Source organism: Muscardinus avellanarius (genome assembly GCF_963383645.1).
Source record: "Muscardinus avellanarius genome assembly, chromosome: 18".
NCBI lineage: Eukaryota > Metazoa > Chordata > Mammalia > Rodentia > Gliridae > Muscardinus > Muscardinus avellanarius.
The window spans coordinates 17,137,226-17,159,194 of NC_137804.1; the positions used below are offsets into that span (position 1 = coordinate 17,137,226).

A 21,969-nucleotide genomic window follows, 5' to 3' on the forward strand; every position below is an offset into this window, starting at 1 on the left:
CACTTTCCTGCAAATGGCATCTTTTTGTTCTTCTTTACAGCTGAGTAGAATTCCACTGTGTGTTTATCCCATAATTGTGTGATCCATTCATCTGTTGATGGACCTAGGGTGGTTCCATGCTTTGGCTATTGTGAACTGGCTACTATAAACACGGACTTGCCTGCATCGCTACCAAACTCTGATTTCAATCGCTTTGGAAGGATACCCAGGAGTGGTGCAGCTGGATCAGTCGGTGGATCCAGTCCCAGGTTTCTGAGGAATCTCCACAGGGATCTCCTCAGCAGCCCCACTAATTTGCAATCCCACCAACAGTGTAGAAGAGCTCCTGTTTCCCTACAGCCTCGCCAGCATCTCTGCTCATGTGGCTTCTTGGAGACTGCCATTCTAACTGGGGTTGGGCGGAATGCGACATATTCTTCTGGTGCTTCTTTATGTACCACTCGCCCCCCATCAGCCGGTCCTCCCTCCTCCTCTAGACCAGAGCAGGGCTCCTTCACTAGTGGCAACAGCAGCCCCAGAGAACAGCCTGCACGTGGCACCTGGCAGAGCTCCTTTCAAACGTGTTGAACTGAGTGCCTGAAGAATGTCATAAAATTACAATAATTAATAATATCTGCTATCTCTATCTATTAATAGGTCAATTTAAAATGACCGCACAAGCCGGGCGTGGTGGCGCACGCTTGTAATCCCCGCGCTTGGGAGGCAGAGACAGGAGGATCACGCAGGTTCGAAGCCAGCCGTGCGCGCTGGCTTAGGAGACCATTTCCAAATAAAAATATAAAATAGGTCTGGGAGTGTAGCCCAGAGGTTGAAGGGCTTCCAGGAACCCCCCAGTACCACAAAAAAAAAAAAAAAAGATTGCATAAAAATATGCCCAAACGAGTGAGCATTGGGGATACCAGAGGGACTCCAGATAATGGAAGGGAAATCTCAGCAAAGTCTGAAAGGAAAACTAAGAGAGGAAGGAGGCTGAACTTGATTGATGAGCGGCTATTTCCAAATAGGTGTAAAAGTACGAACAGAGCAAGGTTAGCCTGGGTATTAAGTATCGGGAGGGGGGGAAGGGAAACGGGGGGGGGAGGGGGCATCAAATACGTATTAAATGTATGACATTTACTTTCAATAAAATAAATTATAAAAAAAATAAAATAAAAATAAAATGACTGCACAGAAAGGTATTTTACATTCAGAAGTCTGTGAGAACAGGGAAGAGGCGCAGGGGCGGCACCTGCGCGAGCTCCTGGAGCAGGGGGTCTTTCCTGTCTGTGTTGCCATTACGTGCTGGGCGGCGCCTCTCGCAGGGCCGCCTCGTGTGACTTTGAGGGCGCTCCTCATCTCCCGGGTTCGTGGATGACGCCGCGTGCGCGAGGGATGGGCCTCCCTCCCCTCCGCTGTCTCAGGAGCTGCTTCGGCTCTGGTACCACCAAACAGCCTTCATGCCTGGTACGAGCGGAGACTTACAAAGACCCGGGTCCAAGTTTCTTCCTCTGGCAATCATGTTTATTTTCATGGGTAGCAAAACTGGGAAATGGTGACTGTAAGAACCCACCTGTGGTCATGTGAAGGTGACAGATAGAATAGCGGGCTCAATATTCATCTCCAAGGTCAGAGATAGAAAATCCACACTGAAAATAGATTTTCAGGGGGCGGGATGACAGCGTGGGGGTAATAATGTTATCACTTATTTGACTACTTAAACTGCACAACTCCCACGGCCTCTATAACTATTTAAAGACTGTTAGACTAGAAAACATTTCAGAAGAAACCATCACAGCCACTTAAGAATTTCCTGATGTCAAAAAATTTTCCATTCTCTCCGCTGGCTGATTACTACAATGTCAATGTCTGTCACTAGAATGATCTGGTAAACTAAAGATATAAGACACGCTTGAAAAGTAAAAACTACAACCTCTCAAAAGGCAGTCTAGCCAGGTGTGGCGGCCCACGCCTGTATCTCAGTACTTGGGAGGCTGAGGCAGGAGGACCACAGGCTTGAGGCCAGCCTCAACAACTGAGACCCTGTTCCAAAACAAAAAGTAAAGCTCTACCTCCGAGCTGCTTGGGTGCAGCTCGGAGGTAGAGCTCTGGGAGGAGGACCAAAGAGGGATGGGAGGCCCCTGGCGCGGGCGCTTAGCAGCTGGTGGGCTCCGCCGGTGGCACCTATGCGGTTTCTTGCAGGATCACGACACTTCTTAACTTTACTAAAACTCCTCGGGGAAAACGGAATCAAATTGTCTTTAAGCTCTGGAATGTATTACTTTCTAATTGTCTGTAAGTTTACTGTAGTACAAGAAAGCAGCAAATATACACATTATTATTTATGAAAAGAAAGCGATTTCTTAAGAGGGAGACTCTGAGTTTAGGGTGAGCCACCAGGGACCTGAGGAAAAATCAGGACAGCAGGAAAGGATGCTCTGGACCCGCCCAGAGGCCCAGGGGGGCCCAGGAGCTCAGCCGGGAGCCGCCGACCGCGGCCGGCCGGGAAGCGCGCTCATTGCGCGTGCCCGCTGCAGCCTTATTTCGGTTCGAGTTAAGCAGGAGCCATGCCGGTAAATTCTTAAGGGATTCCCATTTCATCATAAGAACCGATACGCCTAAAACCATTAATCAGAAACTACAATAATGCTCCAGTAGCTAACTACAAACTTGCCTTTTTTTTAAAAAAATTAACAGCCTTTCCCACGTCTTCGTCATTTTCCCCTGGTTATGACGTCTATTCTCCTGCTTTTTAAATGGCTGGCAATATTTTATTGGATGTTGGACGCTTGGCTTTGACATGGTTGGATGTTGGAATTAGCCTCTTAAAGAACACTGCACTTTACCTAACATGTAGTTTTTTAGAAGCTGTTTGATCCTTTCAAGGCGGGTTTATAAATGTCGTTGGGGTGGATCCAGTAGAGAGGTTGGAGCGAATTTGTCCCTACATTAAGGCCGGGTCTGGGGACTCCATGCGAACTTAGCCGAAGACTCAAGGGAACTCTTCAACTGTGGGCCTTGTCTGTGTGGTCCCTCTCCCTGGTTTCTGTCCCACAAACTGGCCACCTTGGCCGTCCCCAGCTCCGGCCCTTTCCTCACCTCCGGCCCCTTCTGCTCCTGCCGCAGCCTGGAATCTGCCTCTTGGGAAGCTGGGCAGTCCCAGGGCTCTCTGCTGAAGGATCCCCTGCTGGGCTGCCTCTTTTCCCGTGTCTGGTTTTCTGGTTGCTTACCGTAGGAGCATACATCTAGTTCCTGCTATTTCTTCATGGCCAAAACCAGAAGTCTATGCTGATGTATTTTAAAAACGCAATGAACAATTCAGATAAAAAGGCATATCTAGTCTAGTCATTAAATTCACTTAAACTTAGCCGTAAACAAGTACATTTCACTCCTACCTAATGACACACAGTTGCTAACCTCCAGGAGTTTGTCAGCCACCCAATGTAATGGCCAGGCATATTTTATGTTGTCTCTTAGGTCTGAGAGACACATTTTACACAAAGCAGGAGCAAAGGGACATTAGGAAGGCAGCTTCCTGGGAAGTTCTTCCTCTTCTTTTTTTGATGCTGATGGGGATTGAACTCAGGGGCATTCTACCTCTGAGCTACACCCTCAGCCCTATTTTACTCTTATTTTGAAACAAGGTCTTGCTAAGTTGCCGAGGCTGGCTTCAAACCTGCCATCCTTCACTCTCAGGCTCTCAAGGACTAGGATTACAGGCGTGTGTCACCTCAGCTGACCCTGGAAAATTCTTCATCCAGATGGAGTTGCATAAGGGGATACAGTGTGAGCACCATGAGTGTTGGGGTTAAAGAATTTGACTTATAATTCACTTTACAGGTAACAGAGGATATTCCTAAATATTTAAATTATTCACCATATAAAGACAGGAGCCTGAAGGAAATGGAAATCATTAAGTCAAGTTTGACTTACAATTCATCCTTCCCATTTGTTTTCTTTATAGGAAATAAATTCCATCACATATGAACATTCCAAGCTCACAACACTACGAAGAAGCCACTTAAAGCTATTACATGAGAAATGAAATTGCTTTTTTAGACATCTCAAAGGCCAGGTCACCACACCTCATGCAGCTAATATGGGCCTTCGGCTGAACACACTGCATGTAATGAGACTCATAGCTTTCAGACTGTTTACAGAGGTCTTCAGACACCACGCTCTCCTTATAACGATACCACCAAAGAGGGTCAGAAATACTGTGCTCAATTCACAGATGAGAACATCTGTTTATCTGCGGTCTCCAGCCGATTCGGGAGGGAGCTGGGTCAAGGCCCCAGCTTTCCTGACAGCTCCAAACTCAGTCAAATTCGGTCTCCTTGATGTGATCCTTGTAAAAGGTCATACCTTGCTCTGGGCTCATGATCTGACACTGGTGGGTCTAGCAAGAGGCACCCTAACAGTTGTCGAAAAGACACCTCCAAGGGCACGTCCTGGTGTTTGGGGAAGTGAGGTGTCAGTGGTGAGGGGGATGGCTTGGAGCTGAACACAAAACCTCCGCACACCAAGGGCCAGCCAGAACTGCTCATCCCTCGAGACACGGGATGAGGAAGGTCACACAGCAAAATGAGACTATGCTGTGTATACAACACTGTGTTGGCAGTGCTGATTACAGAGCACAGGACTTTACAGATGATATGCTTTTCAAACTAAGTCAAAAAAGAAACCATAAAAATGAGGAAAGGGGTCACAGGATGACAAAGGTATGCGTTAGCCAGGTGTAGTGGAGCACCTTGTGATCCCAGTACCTGGGAGCCTGAGACAGGAGGATAGCAGGTTCGAGGACAGCCTCAGCTACTTAGGGAGGTCTTCCACAACTTGTTCCAAAAAATAAAAGATAAAATAGGGCTAGGGGTGTAGCTCGGAAATAGAATGCCTTTGGGTTTACTCCCCAGTACTGACTGAGACTAGAAAGATTTCCAGTGTTTAGCCACATCTTCAGAGTTGACACTATGACTTTTGAGAGTTAGTGCCACACCAGAACAACAGGAATACAGTGAGGTGGCACGTGCCAAGGCCATGCAGGTCTGAGGTACTGTAAGCGACGTCACCTGCTTAGAGATATAATAATAACAAAAAAGGCCCCGCTAAAAGCAAATAAAAAATAAGACTGGTTTTTCTTCTGCTTGCTTTTAATTATTTTATTGGGCACAAGAAAAGGTAAAAGAAGGTAAGAGTTAAGAGAGAAAACAGCAGATAACCAATTAAAAAAAAGTAGCTGCAAAACCAGGAGACTACCAATGCAGAGAAAGGAGCCCAACTAATGGAAAAAGGGCACACCAAGACCACGAAGCTCCCCTGAGCGCATGCGTGCTGGCCCCCTGCGCCGCCCCGGTTCCAGCTCAGCCACTCTTATGGAGGACTGGGAGACGCTCTCAGCTTGTAGGCGAAGACAAATCAAAGACTGGGGTGATGGTGAGGTTTGCGCATACTTACTTAAAAAACATACAGACTGTTTTTCTACAGTACAAAGCAAAGGAGCGAAGCAAGGCGAGGTCAGAGGCAAGTGGTGAAGGTGGGACACACACTCCATGTGGCCTGGCATCTATCTGGAGCCCTCGTCAGCCTGCTTTCTTTGCAGCCCTGGATGGGGTCGTTCTCTCACTCTTCACTGAAACAGGCAGCCCTTAGGAGGCGGCGTGGACATGCTGGTAGGAGAATTTAACTTAAGAACCAGTTGTCCACGCTGTTTGTTATTTCTATTTATAGGCAGAGGAGAGTCTGACGTGCCAATGTAAGAGAGCCATTCTCCCCACACCTGGTCCACGAGGACACCAGAGACCTACTCAGCAAGTAAGAGGAAAGCTTCATTAACAAACCCTACGGGTGTTTTCTCTGACAGCCAGCGTGTGGCGCACCACGGTAGAGCGCTTGCCTAGCAAGTTCCAGGCCTGGAGCCTGATCCTCACTGCTGGGGAGGGGGCCGGTGGTCTCAGGGCGGCAGCTGTGCAGGCCACCGTGAGGGGAGGGTGGTGTGACGGGGGACTCGGTGAGAGGGAGACGGTCTCCTGCGTGGGAGGAGCGGAGGACACCATGGCCTCCGGCTGAGGGATCCCACCGCCAGGATCGTCGTCAACGTCCTGCAGGGGGTTTACACTGTTAGCTGATTTTAAAATACAATGATTTTTAAAAAAATTGTACAGAAAGTAAAATCCAGGCTCTGTTCTGTTACTTATAAATCAGGCACAGGTGTTTCAGATAATAAATTCCACCAGACTGGTTCCATTTACCAATAATGAGCTTCCTCTGTTAATAAACAACCACACAGAGATGGACCGAATGGGGACAGAAATCTAAATTGCAAAATAAATGAACCAATAAAGAAATTACTTTTAAACATGGCAAGTGGAGAAGAACTAGGAGAATTTATATAGAGCACACTGAGCTATTTGATAATCTCATCATTGCTAAATATTTAATTTTAATTTTTTGGTGAGTCACAAATGCAAAACACATGCCCTACCACTGAGCTACACCTCCAGCTCGATTTCTAGGCATTTTACATTGTGGAAAAGATACCCAGGGCAAAAAAATCCCCACTTGTGAATAGCACCTGAAACCTTTCTGTTTGTGTGCAGACCATGAGTCTACTGCAGGGCTGGACAACAGATGCAAAATATAAGTCTTACTGGAACAAAACTGCTCAGTAAAGCCGGCCACAGTTATGTCTCTCTAGAGAGACTGCAAAAAGCCAGGAGCGAGTGCCGAGAGCTAGGAAATGTGATCCTCGAGCCAACCACAAGCAAAAACAAAAGAAAACAAAAAATTGACCTCGTTTATACACCTCACTTTGCTAAACAAGAGCCAAGCAAATTGCAATGAAAACATACACTCCTTAAAGTAATTAGAAACAGAATAATCCAACTTACAGAAAAAAAGCATAAATAACACTACAGAAGAGAAACATGCACATTAATATAAACTAGAAGGGTTAATGTAGCGACCGTGAGTGAGCACTAAGTTATTAAATTAGTGCCGTGCCCCAGGTGGCCAAGAGCAAAACAAAAGCAGCTGGGCGCGTGTTGTGTGCATGTAAGTCCAGACACTCGGAGGCTGAGGCAGGAGGATCACAGGTTCAAGGCCAGCCTGGGCAACCCACTAGGACCCTATGTCAGAGTTAAGAAAGAAAAATTTTTTAAAGGGCTGAGGATATAGCTCATTGTAGAAGACCAATACTGCAAGCAAACAAGCAAGCACAGAAAACCCTTCCCCAAACCAATTAAACAACAACAAAAATGGTGTGAGGGAACCAAGGAAATAGGACATATCTCTGACTTAATTTATAGAATTCCTAAATAGTATTTTCCCTGTCATTAAAAAGTGCTTTTTCATTAAAATATAAACTAAATGTTCTTGCCTCCAGAGATTCTTCAATAAGGTAAAGAAGTCTCAATTATTCTTCAAGTAAGTAGTTTTGAGAAGACATGTGCTCACCCGAGTGAAGAATGGTGTTTGTTTATATTCTGGACCTGCTTCTCGTGTGTGTGTGTGTGTGTGTGTGTGTGTGTGTGTGCGCGTGCGCGCACGTGTGCGTGCGTGTGTGTGCGTGTGTGTGTGTGTGTGTTTTCAGAGCCTTTTATTTACAACATCAAAACACTTCAACACCTTTATTCAACTCCCCAGTCAACATCAGACATAAAATATTTGGAGTTAGTTTAGGGGGAGAAAAACAAAACACAGACACATTATTACATTTTAATAGCAAGAAAGTTTGGTTCTAGTGGAGGAAGACCTCAGTTCTGGGACAATGTGGAGTCTGACAAATAAGGCTCTAGACCACCCCGTCATTTCCCTCTTATTGTTTTGCTAAACGAAATATCAGATTATTGATGTGCTCAGCCTGTGTGAGTCCTGGGTTTAATCCCCAGTACTTCTCTCCCCCCAATTAAAAAAACCCACCCCAAAACATCAGTTTTTCCAAGAAGGAAAACGTTAAGACAATATTATCTAAAAAGTAAATGGAAGAGACTTTTCATTGTAAGTTCAAACACAACAGCTTTTTAGTGAGATTGAGTTCCACACACATCAACAAAATTAGAAGTTATTATTAGAAAAAATAATAAACTATTTTTTTTGGTAATGGGGACTGGACCCAGGGGCATTCTACTTCTGAGCTACACCCCCAGCCCTAATTTTTATTTTATTTTATTGCAGTACTGGGGATGGAACCCAGGGGCATTCTACCTCTGAGCTACACCCCCAGCCCTATTTTTTATTCTTTATTTTGAAACAGGGTCTCACTGAGTTGCAAAGGGCCTCACTGCGTAGTTGAAGCTGTCTGAGAACCATGATCCTCCTGTCGTAGCCTCCCAAATGCTAGGATTACAAGTGTGCACCACCAGAGCAGGCTATTATTATTATTATTATTATTATTATTATTATTATTTATTTAATTTTTTTGGGGGTGGTACTGTGGTTCCTGGAAGCCCTTCTACCTCCGGGCTACACTTCCAAACCTATTTTTACATTTTATATTTGGAAACAGGGTCTCCTAAGCCAGTGCGCGCGGCTGGCTTCGAACCTGCGTGATCCTCCTGTCTCTGCCTCCCAAGCGCGGGGATTACAAGCGTGCGCCACCACGCCCGGCTATTATTATTATTTTTTGAAACAGGGTCTCACCAAGTTGTTAGGGCCTCACTAAATTTCTGAGACTGGCTGCAAACTTGCAATCCTCCTGTCTCAGCCTCTCAAGTACTGAAATTATAGGCATGCACAAACATGTTCAGCTAACGATAAGACTCTTAAAATATCTGCAGTAACAGCTATCTCATGTCTAGATTTATATTAGCTATGGGGCAATAAAATATGCATGGAGAAATGCTAAGAAGTAGGTCAAAGTCAGGGATAAAAGTTGAGGTCAGTGTGTCTAAATTTATACCGAGATTCTGAAACAAACTTGGCTGACATACACTTTGCTGAGTTGCAATGAATTTAGTTTTCAGAGCAAACAACCTCAAATAAAAATTACTTATATTTCTACATTGAAAAGATGAAAAAGCCAATACAGACACTTTGAGGAATATACCTAGAACCCCTTTGAGCTTTGAAGATGCGCTGGTCTGAGTCCCCCAAACACAGCTCCCAGCCTAAAGCACAGGCCCTCCGTCTCCTGGCAAGGGGCACGGTGTGCTACACCTGAGCACGGGCTTCCAGCTCAGTCCAGAGGACGGCACACACGAGCAACGCCAACTGCTCTGAGCAGGAATCTTTGCCTGAAATTGCTTACCATGATGAGCACACTAACTTCCTGAACTCACAATTAGTTACAATTTTAAGTTATCTGAGTCTCTGGGTTTGAGTCCCCAGAGAGACACATTAGTGCAGTCACAGAAACAGCCTGGAGGCGCTGAAGAGAAACTCAGCAGCAGCTCACTGGGCCTCACCAAGATAAAGTGCACACGGGGCCTCACCAAGATAGAGTGCACACGGGACCTCACCAAGATAAAGTGCACAGGACCTCACCAAGATAGAGTGCACACGGGACCTCACCAAGATAGAGCGCACACGGGGCCTCACCAAGATAAAGTGCACACGGGACCTCACCAAGATAGAGTGCACACGGGGCCTCACCAAGATAGAGTGCACACGGGACCTCACCAAGATAGAGTGCACACGGGACCTCACCAAGATAAAGTGCACACGGGACCTCACCAAGATGAAGTGCACACGGGGCCTCACCAAGATAAAGTGCACACGGGACCTCACCAAGATAGAGTGCACACGGGACCTCACCAAGATAGAGTGCACACGGGACCTCACCAAGATAAAGTGCACACGGGGCCTCACCAAGATAGAGTGCACACGGGACCTCACCAAGATAAAGTGCACACGGGACCTCACCAAGATGAAGTGCACACGGGGCCTCACCAAGATAAAGTGCACACGGGACCTCACCAAGATAGAGTGCACACGGGACCTCACCAAGATAAAGTGCACACGGGGCCTCACCAAGATAGAGTGCACACGGGACCTCACCAAGATAAAGTGCACACGGGACCTCACCAAGATGAAGTGCACACGGGGCCTCACCAAGATAAAGTGCACACGGGACCTCACCAAGATAGAGTGCACACGGGACCTCACCAAGATAAAGTGCACACGGGGCCTCACCAAGATAGAGTGCACACGGGACCTCACCAAGATAAAGTGCACACGGGACCTCACCAAGATAGAGTGCACACGGGACCTCACCAAGATAGAGTGCACACGGGACCTCACCAAGACAGCGCACACGGGACCTCACCAAGATAAAGTGCACACGGGACCTCACCAAGACAGCGCACACAGCACCTCACCAAGACAGCGCACACGGGACCTCACCAAGATAAAGCGCACACGGGACCTCACCAAGATAAAGCGCACACGGGACCTCACCAAGATAAAGCGCACACTGGACCTCACCAAGATAAAGTGCACACGGGACCTCACCAAGATAAAGTGCACACGGGACCTCACCAAGCCAGAGCGCACACTGGACCTCACCAAGACAGCGCACACGGGACCTCACCAAAATGAAGCTCACACTGGACCTCACCAAGACAGAGTGCACACAGGACCTCACCAAGACAGAGCGCACAGGACCTCACCAAGATAAAGCGCACACGGGACCTCACCAAGACAAAGTGCACACTGGACCTCACCAAGACAGAGTACACACTGGACCTCACCAAGACAGCACACACGGGACCTCACCAAGACAGCACACACTGGACCTCACCAAGACAGCATACACTGGACCTCACCAAGACAGCACACACAGCACCTCACCAAGACGTGGTACACTGGACCTCACCAAGACAGCGCACACTGGACCTCACCAAGACAGCGCACATGGGACCTCACCAAGACAGTGTACACTGGACCTCACCAAGACAGCGCACACAGCACCTCACCAAGACGTGGTACACTGGACCTCACCAAGACAGCGCACACTGGACCTCACCAAGACAGCGCACACGGGACCTCACCAAGACAGCGCACACTGGACCTCACCAAGACAGCGCACACGGGACCTCACCAAGACAGCGCACATTGGGCCTCACCAAGACAGCGCACACGGGACCTCACCAAGACAGCGCACATTGGGCCTCACCAAGCCAGAGTGCACACGGGATCTTGACAAGATAGTGCTCACTGGACCTCACCAAGACAGAGCACACACAACCTCAGGTCCAGAGGCCACCTGCCCGGCAGGACCAGGTGCAGCTCTGTGACAGCTCCACCCGAGAAGGCTGCACTTGCAGGGTGTTTTCTTCTAGTGCTTTTCTTACAAAGTATTACCTGTCATCTAAAGATAGACAAACTGTACAGACGTCTCTTTTGTGCATGGGAATTAGAAGGTGTACGATGTGTTTCCACCACAAGAGCCAGCTGGGAAAGACAGCGGGGAGCTCCCAGTGCTCCCACCACAGGGCAGCAGCTGCAACAGTGTGCTAGGAGAAAGAAAGGGGGCACCTGGTGTAATTAGTCTCCCCAAGACACTACACCCTGCGTCTGGCTGCAGGCACACATCTAGACAGGACACTGCTGGCTGTCCTCGGCACCTGAGACCACAAAGATGTGACTTAAGGCAAACCCTGTCATATCTTATTTTCTTTTTTTGGTGCTACTGCTTGAACTTTGGGCCTCATATATGTGCGGCAAGTGCTTGACCACTGAGCTGCACTCCCAGCCAAAACTGAATTTTTAAGAAAAGAAAGCCAACTTTATTAATGTTCATTCGGCAACAGGTTTTTCCACAGGATATTCTTAAGCAAAAAGTTCCTCAAATACATCTAATACATTTTTATTTATAATTTTTCTAAGAATATACCTGTTACGGAAAGAAATATGCCAGTATTTTTTTTTCTTCAGTACTGGGGATTGAAATCAGGGATCTTTTACCTCTGAACTACAACCTCAGCCCTCTTTATTTTTTTAAATTTTTGAAACAAAGTATCTCTAAATTGCTGAGACTGGCCTCAAGTCTACAATCCCTGTCTCAGCCTCCCAAGTACTGGGCTTACAGACATGCCCACCACATCCGACTATGCTGGTACTTTTTCAAAAGAAATTCCTATCTGCTTATTAAGTAAATTTTCACCATATGACATAGCCAGAAATTTAATACCCATAATAAACATTAAGCTCCAGGATCTCTTTAACACAAATATGAAGAAAAGAAAAAAGCAGTTATTGTAGTGATGTGTGTTAGAAATAACTAACGCTGCTGGACGTGGTGGCGCACACCTATAATCCCAGTACTTGGGAGGCTGAGACAGGAGATGTTCTAGGACAGACCCTGTTTCCAAAAGAAACAACAACAACAACAACAACCCCCCACAAAAATCAAAACCAAAACCAAAAACAGGGCGAAGGTTATAGCTTGGAGGCAGAATGTTCCTGGGTTCAATCCCTGGAACTACCCCCCTCCATATGTGAATTTTTAGAAATATCACCTTTTAAAATAATAGCTACTGAATGTTGTTTTGACAGTACCTTGCCTAAGCTAGGTACAGAACAGAAAGCTAAGTTAAGAAAAAATGTAGATAACTGTTTGGCTTGCAAGGGCTCCAGACTCAGACATTGGTAGGGTTACATCAATTCTACCTATTTTCATAATTGCAATATCTCCCCAAAACACCACATCTCCTCAAATTTCTAAATTAAAATAATATGTTATGCAATAATTTGGCTGTTCTGTGTGGGTTCCACACCAATGACCCCCACCCCTTCCCCACACAAACAAAACGCTAATGAGGCTGACCTTCTCTCACTCATACGAATTGGTGGACTTTTCCTATGTATGTTATAGGGCATACTCATCAGAATTCTAAGGATGCACAACAACTTTATAATGGTCAAAGACAAACAGAAAAAGATCACAAACTGCCACCCTAAGGATTCATCCTACTACTTTAAGGATGAGGTCACATTTCGTGGGCCAAGCAAAGTTGACAGCTATTCATTCCTCGGGTCGGGCGTGAGAAAGATTAACAGGAAGGTGTTGAGCGCAGGGCTTTGCTTCAGTAAGAGCCGAGGGTGGACGTTCACAAGCACGTATTTAATGCATCCCACATTATCAGCGAAATACAGTCCAGTTTAGTTTTTACCATCTTTAAAAGAATCAAACCTAATAAGAAATTTAAATTGTGCAAGAAACAAAGATTTTGAAAGCCAGCACTTCTGAATAATGGATTATCAAAAATAATCAACTGCTAATGTTCTTTTTCACATCAGGAAGGATGTCAACCTGGTGGCTACGGCAAATAAGGACTTGGTGGCACAAGCAGAAACACCTAAGGGCCGCAGAGGACACCCCTGCTTTGCTGTGGAGGAATCTCTCACCTACACGCTGAAGCCACTGAGCCTTTCCTGGCAGTGTGAGTCAAACAGGCATCCATACTGTCCCACAGCTAGGCAATCCACCATCAACACCGAGGACCAAGTGACCAGCTGCCTGTACTCAGCGTATCCTAGCAACTCCTTTTTTATCCATCCTTTCAATGAATCCTCATTTCTCCCAATACCTGGTTACTGCCACATTACTGAACAACATCATTTCCCAATGGATCTGAGTGAACGGATGGGAATCTGTGGGTGGAAGGGAGCAGTGCCCCAGGAGTTCATGGGCACTGCTAAGCGAGTACGGGACTTTCTGGGCTTTATTTACCCTCCTGGTACTAACAGTACAGGTAGACTGATTGACGACCGCTCTTTAATGTTTCCTACCAACAGGAGCCAAAGTGTAGAGTCTGCATAACCAAGCTTCTCTGTTCTTTGCAAGAGGTGTACAGGCAGCTAAATGACGAAGTTCCAGTCTATCTACACCTGTGTGTTAGTACTGTTTACAACCCCTCCCTCCCTTCCTTTCGTTTGCGGGTGTACTGGGATTGAAGCTATAGACACTCTATCTTTTAGCCACACTCCCAGCCTTTTTTTTTTTTAAAAAAAAAAAAAAGGGTGTTTTTTGCAGCTGGGCATGATGGTACACACTTGTAATGCCAGTACTTGGGAAGCTGAGACAGGAGGATCACAGGTGAGACCTGTTTTGAAATAAAGAATAAAAAATAGGGCTGGGGTGTAGCTCAAAGGTAGAATGTCCCTGGGTTCAGTACTGCAAGAAAAAAAAAAAAAAAGAAAAAAGAAAAAAAGAAGAAACAGGATCTCACTAACTTAGTGAGAGTTTTGCTAAGTTGCTGAGGCTGACCCTGAACTTGGAATCCTCTAGTCTCAGGCTCCCAAATACTAGTATTATAGAAATGTGCCACCATACCCTACTTTTTATGCCATGTATTTGTACTTTATACATTTTTCATTCTAAAAAACGTTGTAGGCGTCAGAAGAAACCTGGTGTCTATGCAGCCAACTCTAGTGGCTATTTTAGAAAACAATTTTTTTTTTTTTGTGGTACTGAGGGTAGCCAGGGGCTTTGCTACCTCTGGGCTATACTCCCAGACCTATTTTATACTTGATTTGGAAACAGGTTCTCACTAAGTTGCTGAAAGCCTCACTAAGAACTGAGGCTGCTTTGAACCTGTGAGATCCTCCTGTCTCAGCCTCCCAAGCGTGGGGATTACAAGTGTGCGCCACCACGCCTGGTCACAGTCTGCTTTAAAAACAGGTCATTATTCATTATTTCTGATTACGAATTCATTCCTAAATTGTGTTTTAAGATAGATAGATTATAATTTGTAAAAAAGGTTTATATTCAGTATTTCTTTAAATTTAAAATAAAGCTTTTATTTAAAGTGTCAAACAACAACAACAACCACCACCACCAAACAGGTAGGCCTGTCACTTTTACAGATTTGCCTGAATTTCAGTTACAGAACTGTTCTTTGACAGTTCCTGGTTACAGCAGCCCGGGATGAGGAGGCAAGGACTCACTGCTGTGTGAGAACTATGATTTCATTCAAGGGCACGCGTACCCTTCCTGCAGCTCACAAACTGAACGTAACCTACAGATTACAAGGTGTAGAAATAATCTTACTTTACAGTGCTCCCAGAAGTAGTCATTATCAGTTATAAAATTTTAAGATTTAATAGCACAACGTACTACCTAATCAGAACCAGGGCAAATGTAAGCAACAGACAGCACCAAGCCTAGGGTATCAGAGAGAGCTGATGACAGGACAGCCCAGCTGTCTGGGCCCGCAGGGGGCTGCGGAGGCTGCAAATGAGGGACCAGCGCGGCCCTGACTTTCGACCCATCCAAACAAAGCTCATGCCCAGGAAGAGGCAGCCTTGCTCACCCACTGTGGGATGGCTGTGGAAGGTTGAGGGCGAATTAGCTGCCGTTCTCAGCGCTATCTGTTGCTCTAATAAAGATCTGCATAAATCTAAGATGCGTCACTGATACCTGATTTTTATTTGAAAGGTGGCAGGAGGGGACCGGGTCACCCACCCTGAGTGTTGCTGTCTCTGGCTCTTCACTGACCATTGTCTGCCTGGGGCTGATGACAGGGATACACTGGGCCAGGTTTGGGGCCCAGATGACCCCACCCCAGCGAAAGAGAACCTAGTCACACATCTCTGACTCATTACACTGCGGGCACAGCTAATCTTGGGCAGTTACAAACAACTATATTTTGAAAAATATCAAATACATTCAAAGTAGAATGGACAGCATCATGAATACCCATGAACTCATGAATCAGACTCAACAATTTCATTTAGTATTTTGTGGTACTGGGGATTGAACCCAGGAGCATTCTACCTCTGAGCTACACCTCCAGCCCTACCTAATTTATTTTTTTTACTTTGAAATAGTGTCTCACTAAGTTACTGACAGTCTCTCTACATTACTAAGGCTGGTCTTGAATCTTGATCCTCCTGTCTCAGCCTCTCAACTACTGGTGTGCACCACTATGCCTGGCCAGGTTTTATAATGGTCTTGTACACCCTCATTCATTGCAATCTTTTTGGACTATTTTGAAGCAAATTTCAGATATCAAAACTCAGCCTCCCAAATGCAGGGATTATAAGCTATGCCGCCACACCTGGCTGTCTCTAGTTTAAGGGCCATTTTTATTTTTTTGATTATTCTTACTGTTAATAGCATTATTTTCACTGGGCATGGCCCACATCTACAATCCCAGTGACCTGGGAAGCGGAGGCAGAAGGATCCCAAGTTCAAGGCTAGCCTTAGCAATTGAGCAAGAGCCTGTCTCAAAATAATGGTTTAAAAAATGAAGAAAAAGGCTGGGGGTGAAGCTCAGTGGAAGAGTGCCCCTGGGTTCAATCCCCAATACTGCAAAACAAAAACAAAAAGCTTACTTTAAAAATATATTTCTTTAGCCGGGCATGGTGGCGCACATTTGTAATCCCCGTGCTTGGGAGGCGGAGACAGGAGGATCACGCAGGTTCGAAGCCAGCCTTGCTGGCTTAAGAGACCCTGTTTCCAAAAAAATAAAAAATAAAAATAAAAAATAGGTCTGGGAGTGTAGCCTGGAGGTAGAAGGGTTTCCAGGAACCCCAGTACCACCCCCCCAAAATGTATTTCTTTAGCTGGGCATAGTGGCACACACTTGTAATCCCAGCGCTTGGGAGGCTGACACAGGAGGATCACACAGGTTCAGAGCTAGCTTCAGCTACTTAGTGAGGCTCTCAGCAACTCAGTGAGACCCTGTTTCCAAATAAAATATAAAATAGGTCTGAGAGTATAGCCTGGAGGTAGAAAGCCTCAGGGTTCCACCCCCAGTACCACACACACACACACACACACACACACAAATAAATAAATAAATAAATAAATAAATAAATAAAATGTATTTCTTTATGAATTTTTGTAGAATGCATCTATAATTTTCTGAGACATACCAAAAAATCCTCAAACCAGCAATAATATAACTTCCCCAAAGCCCTCCAAAAACCACTAATTCACTGAATACTAGTAATTTTTTTTAATGAGGGAAAGCTTTGGAAGAACAAATCCATTCCTTTAAGCAGGGACGCATGTCCTGATCTCAGACTCTCCCACACAGCTGACTCAGGGCAACACGCGTCCCCACATGCCTTCTTGAAATGTCAGCTCTAAAGAGATGAGGTCATGCACGATCAGAGACAAGTGGAAAAATAGGGATAATGGGGCTGAAAGAATACAACCAGCCCCGGGGAGGCTGAAACAGGAGGATTCCAGGTTTGCAGCCAGCCTCAGCAACAGGAGGCCTTCCTCACCATAGCGAGGCCCTGTTTAAAAAAAAAAAAACAAAAAAAAACAATAAAATAGGACTGGGAGTGTAGCTCAGAGTTAGACTACCCTTGGGTTCAATTCCTAGTACCACAAGAAAACAACAACAACTTACTGTAGCATTATTTAACTTCAAGATCTTGGGAAAAGTATGAGTTAACTTTGTAAATATTTTATAATGACTTACATATTTATCTTATTTGGGGTGTTAAAACATTAACTTGTTACTTAAAACATTTAAAATACATTATAGTTTTCTTAGTTATTTTCACAGTTATTCACTAAGAAAGTTCTTATTATTGCAGAAATAACAAACATGTACAAGTAGTAAAGAGTTTATTCCTAACAGGGAAGACAGTATTTCATGTAATATTAAGGCTATTAAGTAAACACTCAAGAAAAAAACGTTCCCATTGAGAACATCAATGAAAACCCTATAGCTATCTCTGGACGTGCATTCCAAAATTAATCCAAATATGTAAAAACCAGCAGCAGTTGGTTTGTCTTTTAGTTTAAACAGCCTGGTCAAAGGCATATACTCGTACCTCCATCTAACTGAATTTTCAGTGTTAGGTAGCAGTGAGCCACACGGCCCGGCCCATCAATGCTGCAGTTTCCCCGGGAAGTTGTATCTTCTAGTTCAAGACCATTTGGCTGTGTTGTTGTTGTTGTTCTAACAGCTTGTAAGGATGCACGGTAATTAAGATGCCAAAAGGTCACATCTGTGTGGGGCTGCCTGATTGTTATCAGATCTTAACAGTTCACATTTCTCAAATTAACATCTTCTGGTAGGCATCTAATTAAAGATTAAGCTATTCAACTTGAATTCCTATTATTATTTGGCAGGAAAATGCAATGTATTCTTTAAATGAACTTTCTCATCTCAAGTTGTTTTTCATTAATTTTTAATCACATAATGTGTTTTCCTTTTTGGCAAATAATGGGTTTTAAGAAGACTAACCCAATGTAAGAAGAAAATGGTTACATACTATGGAAAGCTCACAGTCAATAATAACGGTAGCGGGTTAGCAGGAAGCAGGCCCTAAGGCCTGACACTTAAGTTCAGAAAGCACCCACTCAGTGCTAAGGGAAGCCTCACCAGGGTTGCAGTCCGTGAGGAGCGAGCAGATGGACAGCAGGACCTTCGACACGGTCAGGGCCGGGCTCCAGTTGTCCTTCAGGATGTCCAGGCAGATCACTCCTTGGCTGTTGATATTACAGTGATAGATCCTTGTCCGGAAGGTGACCTAGAAGAAAACGCACAGCTGTATAAATACACACCTCTTATTAGACAAAACAGTTCAGGCTACTGGCTAAAATCCACTTGTACTTTATTAGTACATGAGAATAATCAATAAACAAAAACCATCATCTATAACCCCCTGTTATTCTGGGCCAGAAAACCAAATACCAACAACGAAATCAGGGTATTCAGCTTCTGATGATCTTCAGATCCTGTTAAGTAATATTCTGAGGGCTAAACTTACTTGATGCAATTATGGGGATGTTCGTGAGGGGGAAACTGACTCTGACCTCATAAATGTAATTGGGGAACATTTGTTACAGTTCAGTTGTTCTAAGGATTTTGTATATTTATAAATTCAAACAAAAAAGCATGGGACTAATAAGATGAAAATATGTATTATTCTACAATTGTTTTAAAACGTGAACTAGGCAAGTATATAATATGCCTAGATTACAGAATTATATTAGTTATGTTATTTTAACTGTTATGATAGTGGTTATAATTAACACATTTTTTTCTTATTAAATTCTGAATGTACTATTATTGCAACCTTCCTTTCCCCCATGATAGCAAGGTCAACATTATACGTTGCTTACAGTTGTAACATTAAGAAAATTGCCGGGTGTGGTGGCGCGCGCTTGTAATCCCTGCACTTGGGAGGCAGAGACAGGAGAATCGCGCAGGTTTGAAGCCAGCCTCGCTGGCTTAATGGACCTTGTTTCCAAATAAAATATATAATAGGTCTGGAAGTATAGCCCGGAGGTAGAGGGGTTTCCAGGAACCCCAGTACCACCAAAAAACCAAAAAATAAAAAAACCACAATAAATGTCTCTAATTTATATATTGAAATATAAAAAAAACCTTGGTGTTCTAGGTCAAAATGGCTCCGAACCAGGAAAAACGCACACTGCAGATGTGTGTAGGTATTGCTTTCTGACGAGGGACCCCAACGCTCACTCAAACATCAGCATGAGTAGGGAACCAGGACAAGTGTATGTGTGCATAGATTTTCTAGTTGCCCCATTATTTTTAACAGTACTTTAAAGCTATGCTATTTCTGCACTTCACAGAATCACCTCTCCTTACAACTTTAGAGGCCAGGTGCAGTGGGACACGTAGGGATGCCAGCAACTTGGGAGGCTGAGACAGGAGGATCACAGGTTAAAGCCAGCCTGGACAACTTGGCAAGACCCTGCCCCAAAACAACAACAAAAAGGGCTGGGGATGTAGTTGGTGACGAAACACCCTGGGATCAATCTCCATTAGTGAAAACAATCAGAAAGGTTGAATTGTATTTTGAAAACAATATATGGGTTTGGGAGTCACTGGACTTGGGCTGGAATACTGCTTTTTTGGGTGAATTATTTAACAACTCAGAGATTGTTTCCTCATTTGTGAAGTGGGAAAAGAACAGCTACCCCCGTGTGGTGGTGAAAAATGACATCGGGGACGATTCTCCTACCTCGCCTGGCACCCACACGAATCCAGCCCGACTCGCACCCACCTGCCGTAGTGAGAAGACTGAGAAGGAGTGAGTTCATGCAATAATCACATCGCTCAGCTTTTTAAAATCTTTTTGGCGGTACTGGGAACTGAACCCAGGGCCTTGCGCATGCGAGGCAAGCACTCTACCATTGAGCTACATCCCCAGCACAAGCTTTGAAATGTGTTCTTCTTATGTAACACCCTTGTTCCAGGTTATAGACAACACCTCACACAAGCAGTGGTTTTGTAAGGAGTCAGAGATCATGTGGTGTATGAATCTGGAGAAGAAAATATTGCAACAACATATATCTGACAGACTCATTCTATACATAACTTAGAAAAAAACAGAACTATCTCTAAAGTGGAAGACTAGTTCTGATAATAACATTAAAAATGACAATTTAGCTGTACATGGTGGGGCACATTTGTAATTCCAGTACTTGGGAGCTTAAGACAGAAGGACTGCAGTTTCAAAGCCAGCACTCAGTAACTTAGTGAGATCTTGTTTAAAAAAAAAAAAAATAGGGCTAGGGTGGGGGTGGGGCTCAGAGGTAGAATGCCACTGGGTTTAATTCCACCCGTCCTTGAGATTTCAACAATGCTTTTCTCAAATCTGATTTCATAGCACTGTGCCCATATCCCCCAAATCAACCCTTAAAAATTTTTTTCTACTAGAGATTGAAGCCAGGGCCTGACACACGCTATGCAAATGCCCTGCTGCCACAGCCCCAGCCCCCAAATAATTGTTTGATGATAACTTCTGTTTTACATATAGCTTCCACTAAAATTTTTTGGTCAGAAGAAAAATGGTAGTGTAGTTTTGCTGAAGAAGTATAAGATCAGTGAGGAATACGAAACACATTCTTAAAAATACTTTTCCATGGAGACTGAAAAAGGAAATATTTGGAGTCTCTGTTCAGTGAATCAGTGAATCGTGTAACAAAGGTCCAAAAATAGCACAGTAACGTCATTCAGTGGCTCTCTGCCTTAGGCTCACAGTGGGACTCAGGTTCATCTGAACAGTCTGTTACTACACATTTAAACACGGCAGCACCACCCAGCCTTGAGATTTCAAGAATGCTTTCCTCAAATCTGCTTTCATAGCACTGGGCCCATAAACGACACACCCTCACAGTTTTGTTTTGTTGTTTTGTGGTGCTGGGGACAGAACCCAGGGCCAGGTAAGCGCTCTACCCACGAGGGTACAGCTGTTGCCCTAAGATTATTTTAAGTATTACTGGCACAATAAGAAACAGAAAGCCTACTTATTAGAGAGGAGAATCACGAATCTTCAAAAAAATGTATATGAAATTCACACCAACAAAGCACCCTGTCAAATAATGAAAATATATTTAGCCCTTGAATAACTGGCAGTTAAAGAATCAAAACCGAAACCATCACCTAGAAACCATAATGCTGAGGATAATGCCTCCCCAGCTGTGAGTGCTGCATGCTAGAGCCAGCTGCTGGTTTTTTAAATCTTTCAAGTACAATTTAAATTACTAAAAAGTAAAGGACCTTCAGCTGGTACAGTGGTACACACTATTTGGGAGGCAGAGGCAGGAGAATTCAAGGCCAATCTGGGCAACATAGTGAGACCATGCCAGCTCCACCTAGAAAACCAGTGCTGGGAATGTAGCTCACGGGCAGGGCGCATGCCTATCACCCACAAAGCCCTGAGTTCAGGTCCTAATACTGTCCAGGCGTGGTGGCACACACATGTAATCCCACTACTTGGGAGGCTGAGATAGGATGATTGCAGGTACCAGGTCAGCCTCAGCAACTTAGTGAGGCCCTCTACAACTTAAAGAGACTCTGTTTTGAAATAAAAAACAAAACAGGGCTGGGTCAGAGGCAGAATGACCCTGAGTTCCATCCTCAGTACTAGCCCCCCTAAATCCCAATACTGTACTCTATGTAAATATAGACCTTAAAAGACCTTTATAGCATTGACACATGAATCTACAACACATTTCTCAGTTCCTTGTGCGTAGATGTCCAACAACATGTGACTAGAAAAGCCCGCCCACCGTGAGTGGCAAGCCCCTCGGGAGACTGGACACCTGACTCAATG

At 44.8% G+C, this 21,969-nt stretch overlaps 1 protein-coding gene across 3 annotated transcripts in view; it reads right to left on the bottom strand.

Moving 5' to 3' along the window:
• The window catches only part of LOC308276452 (ubiquitin-conjugating enzyme E2 E2), a gene marked incomplete at both ends in the record, with an annotated part of 621,585 nt that overhangs the window by 353,385 nt on the left and 246,231 nt on the right, over positions 1-21,969 (bottom strand). For 2 of the 3 annotated variants that reach the window (XM_080715232.1, XM_080715230.1), the window contains one exon: positions 18,264-18,411. The exons of the other annotated variant lie outside the window; for it this stretch is intronic. In XM_080715232.1, coding sequence (XP_080571358.1) covers positions 18,264-18,411 — 148 coding nt within the window. The remainder of the gene's footprint in view (positions 1-18,263; positions 18,412-21,969) is intronic. 3 annotated transcript variants of the gene reach the window in all.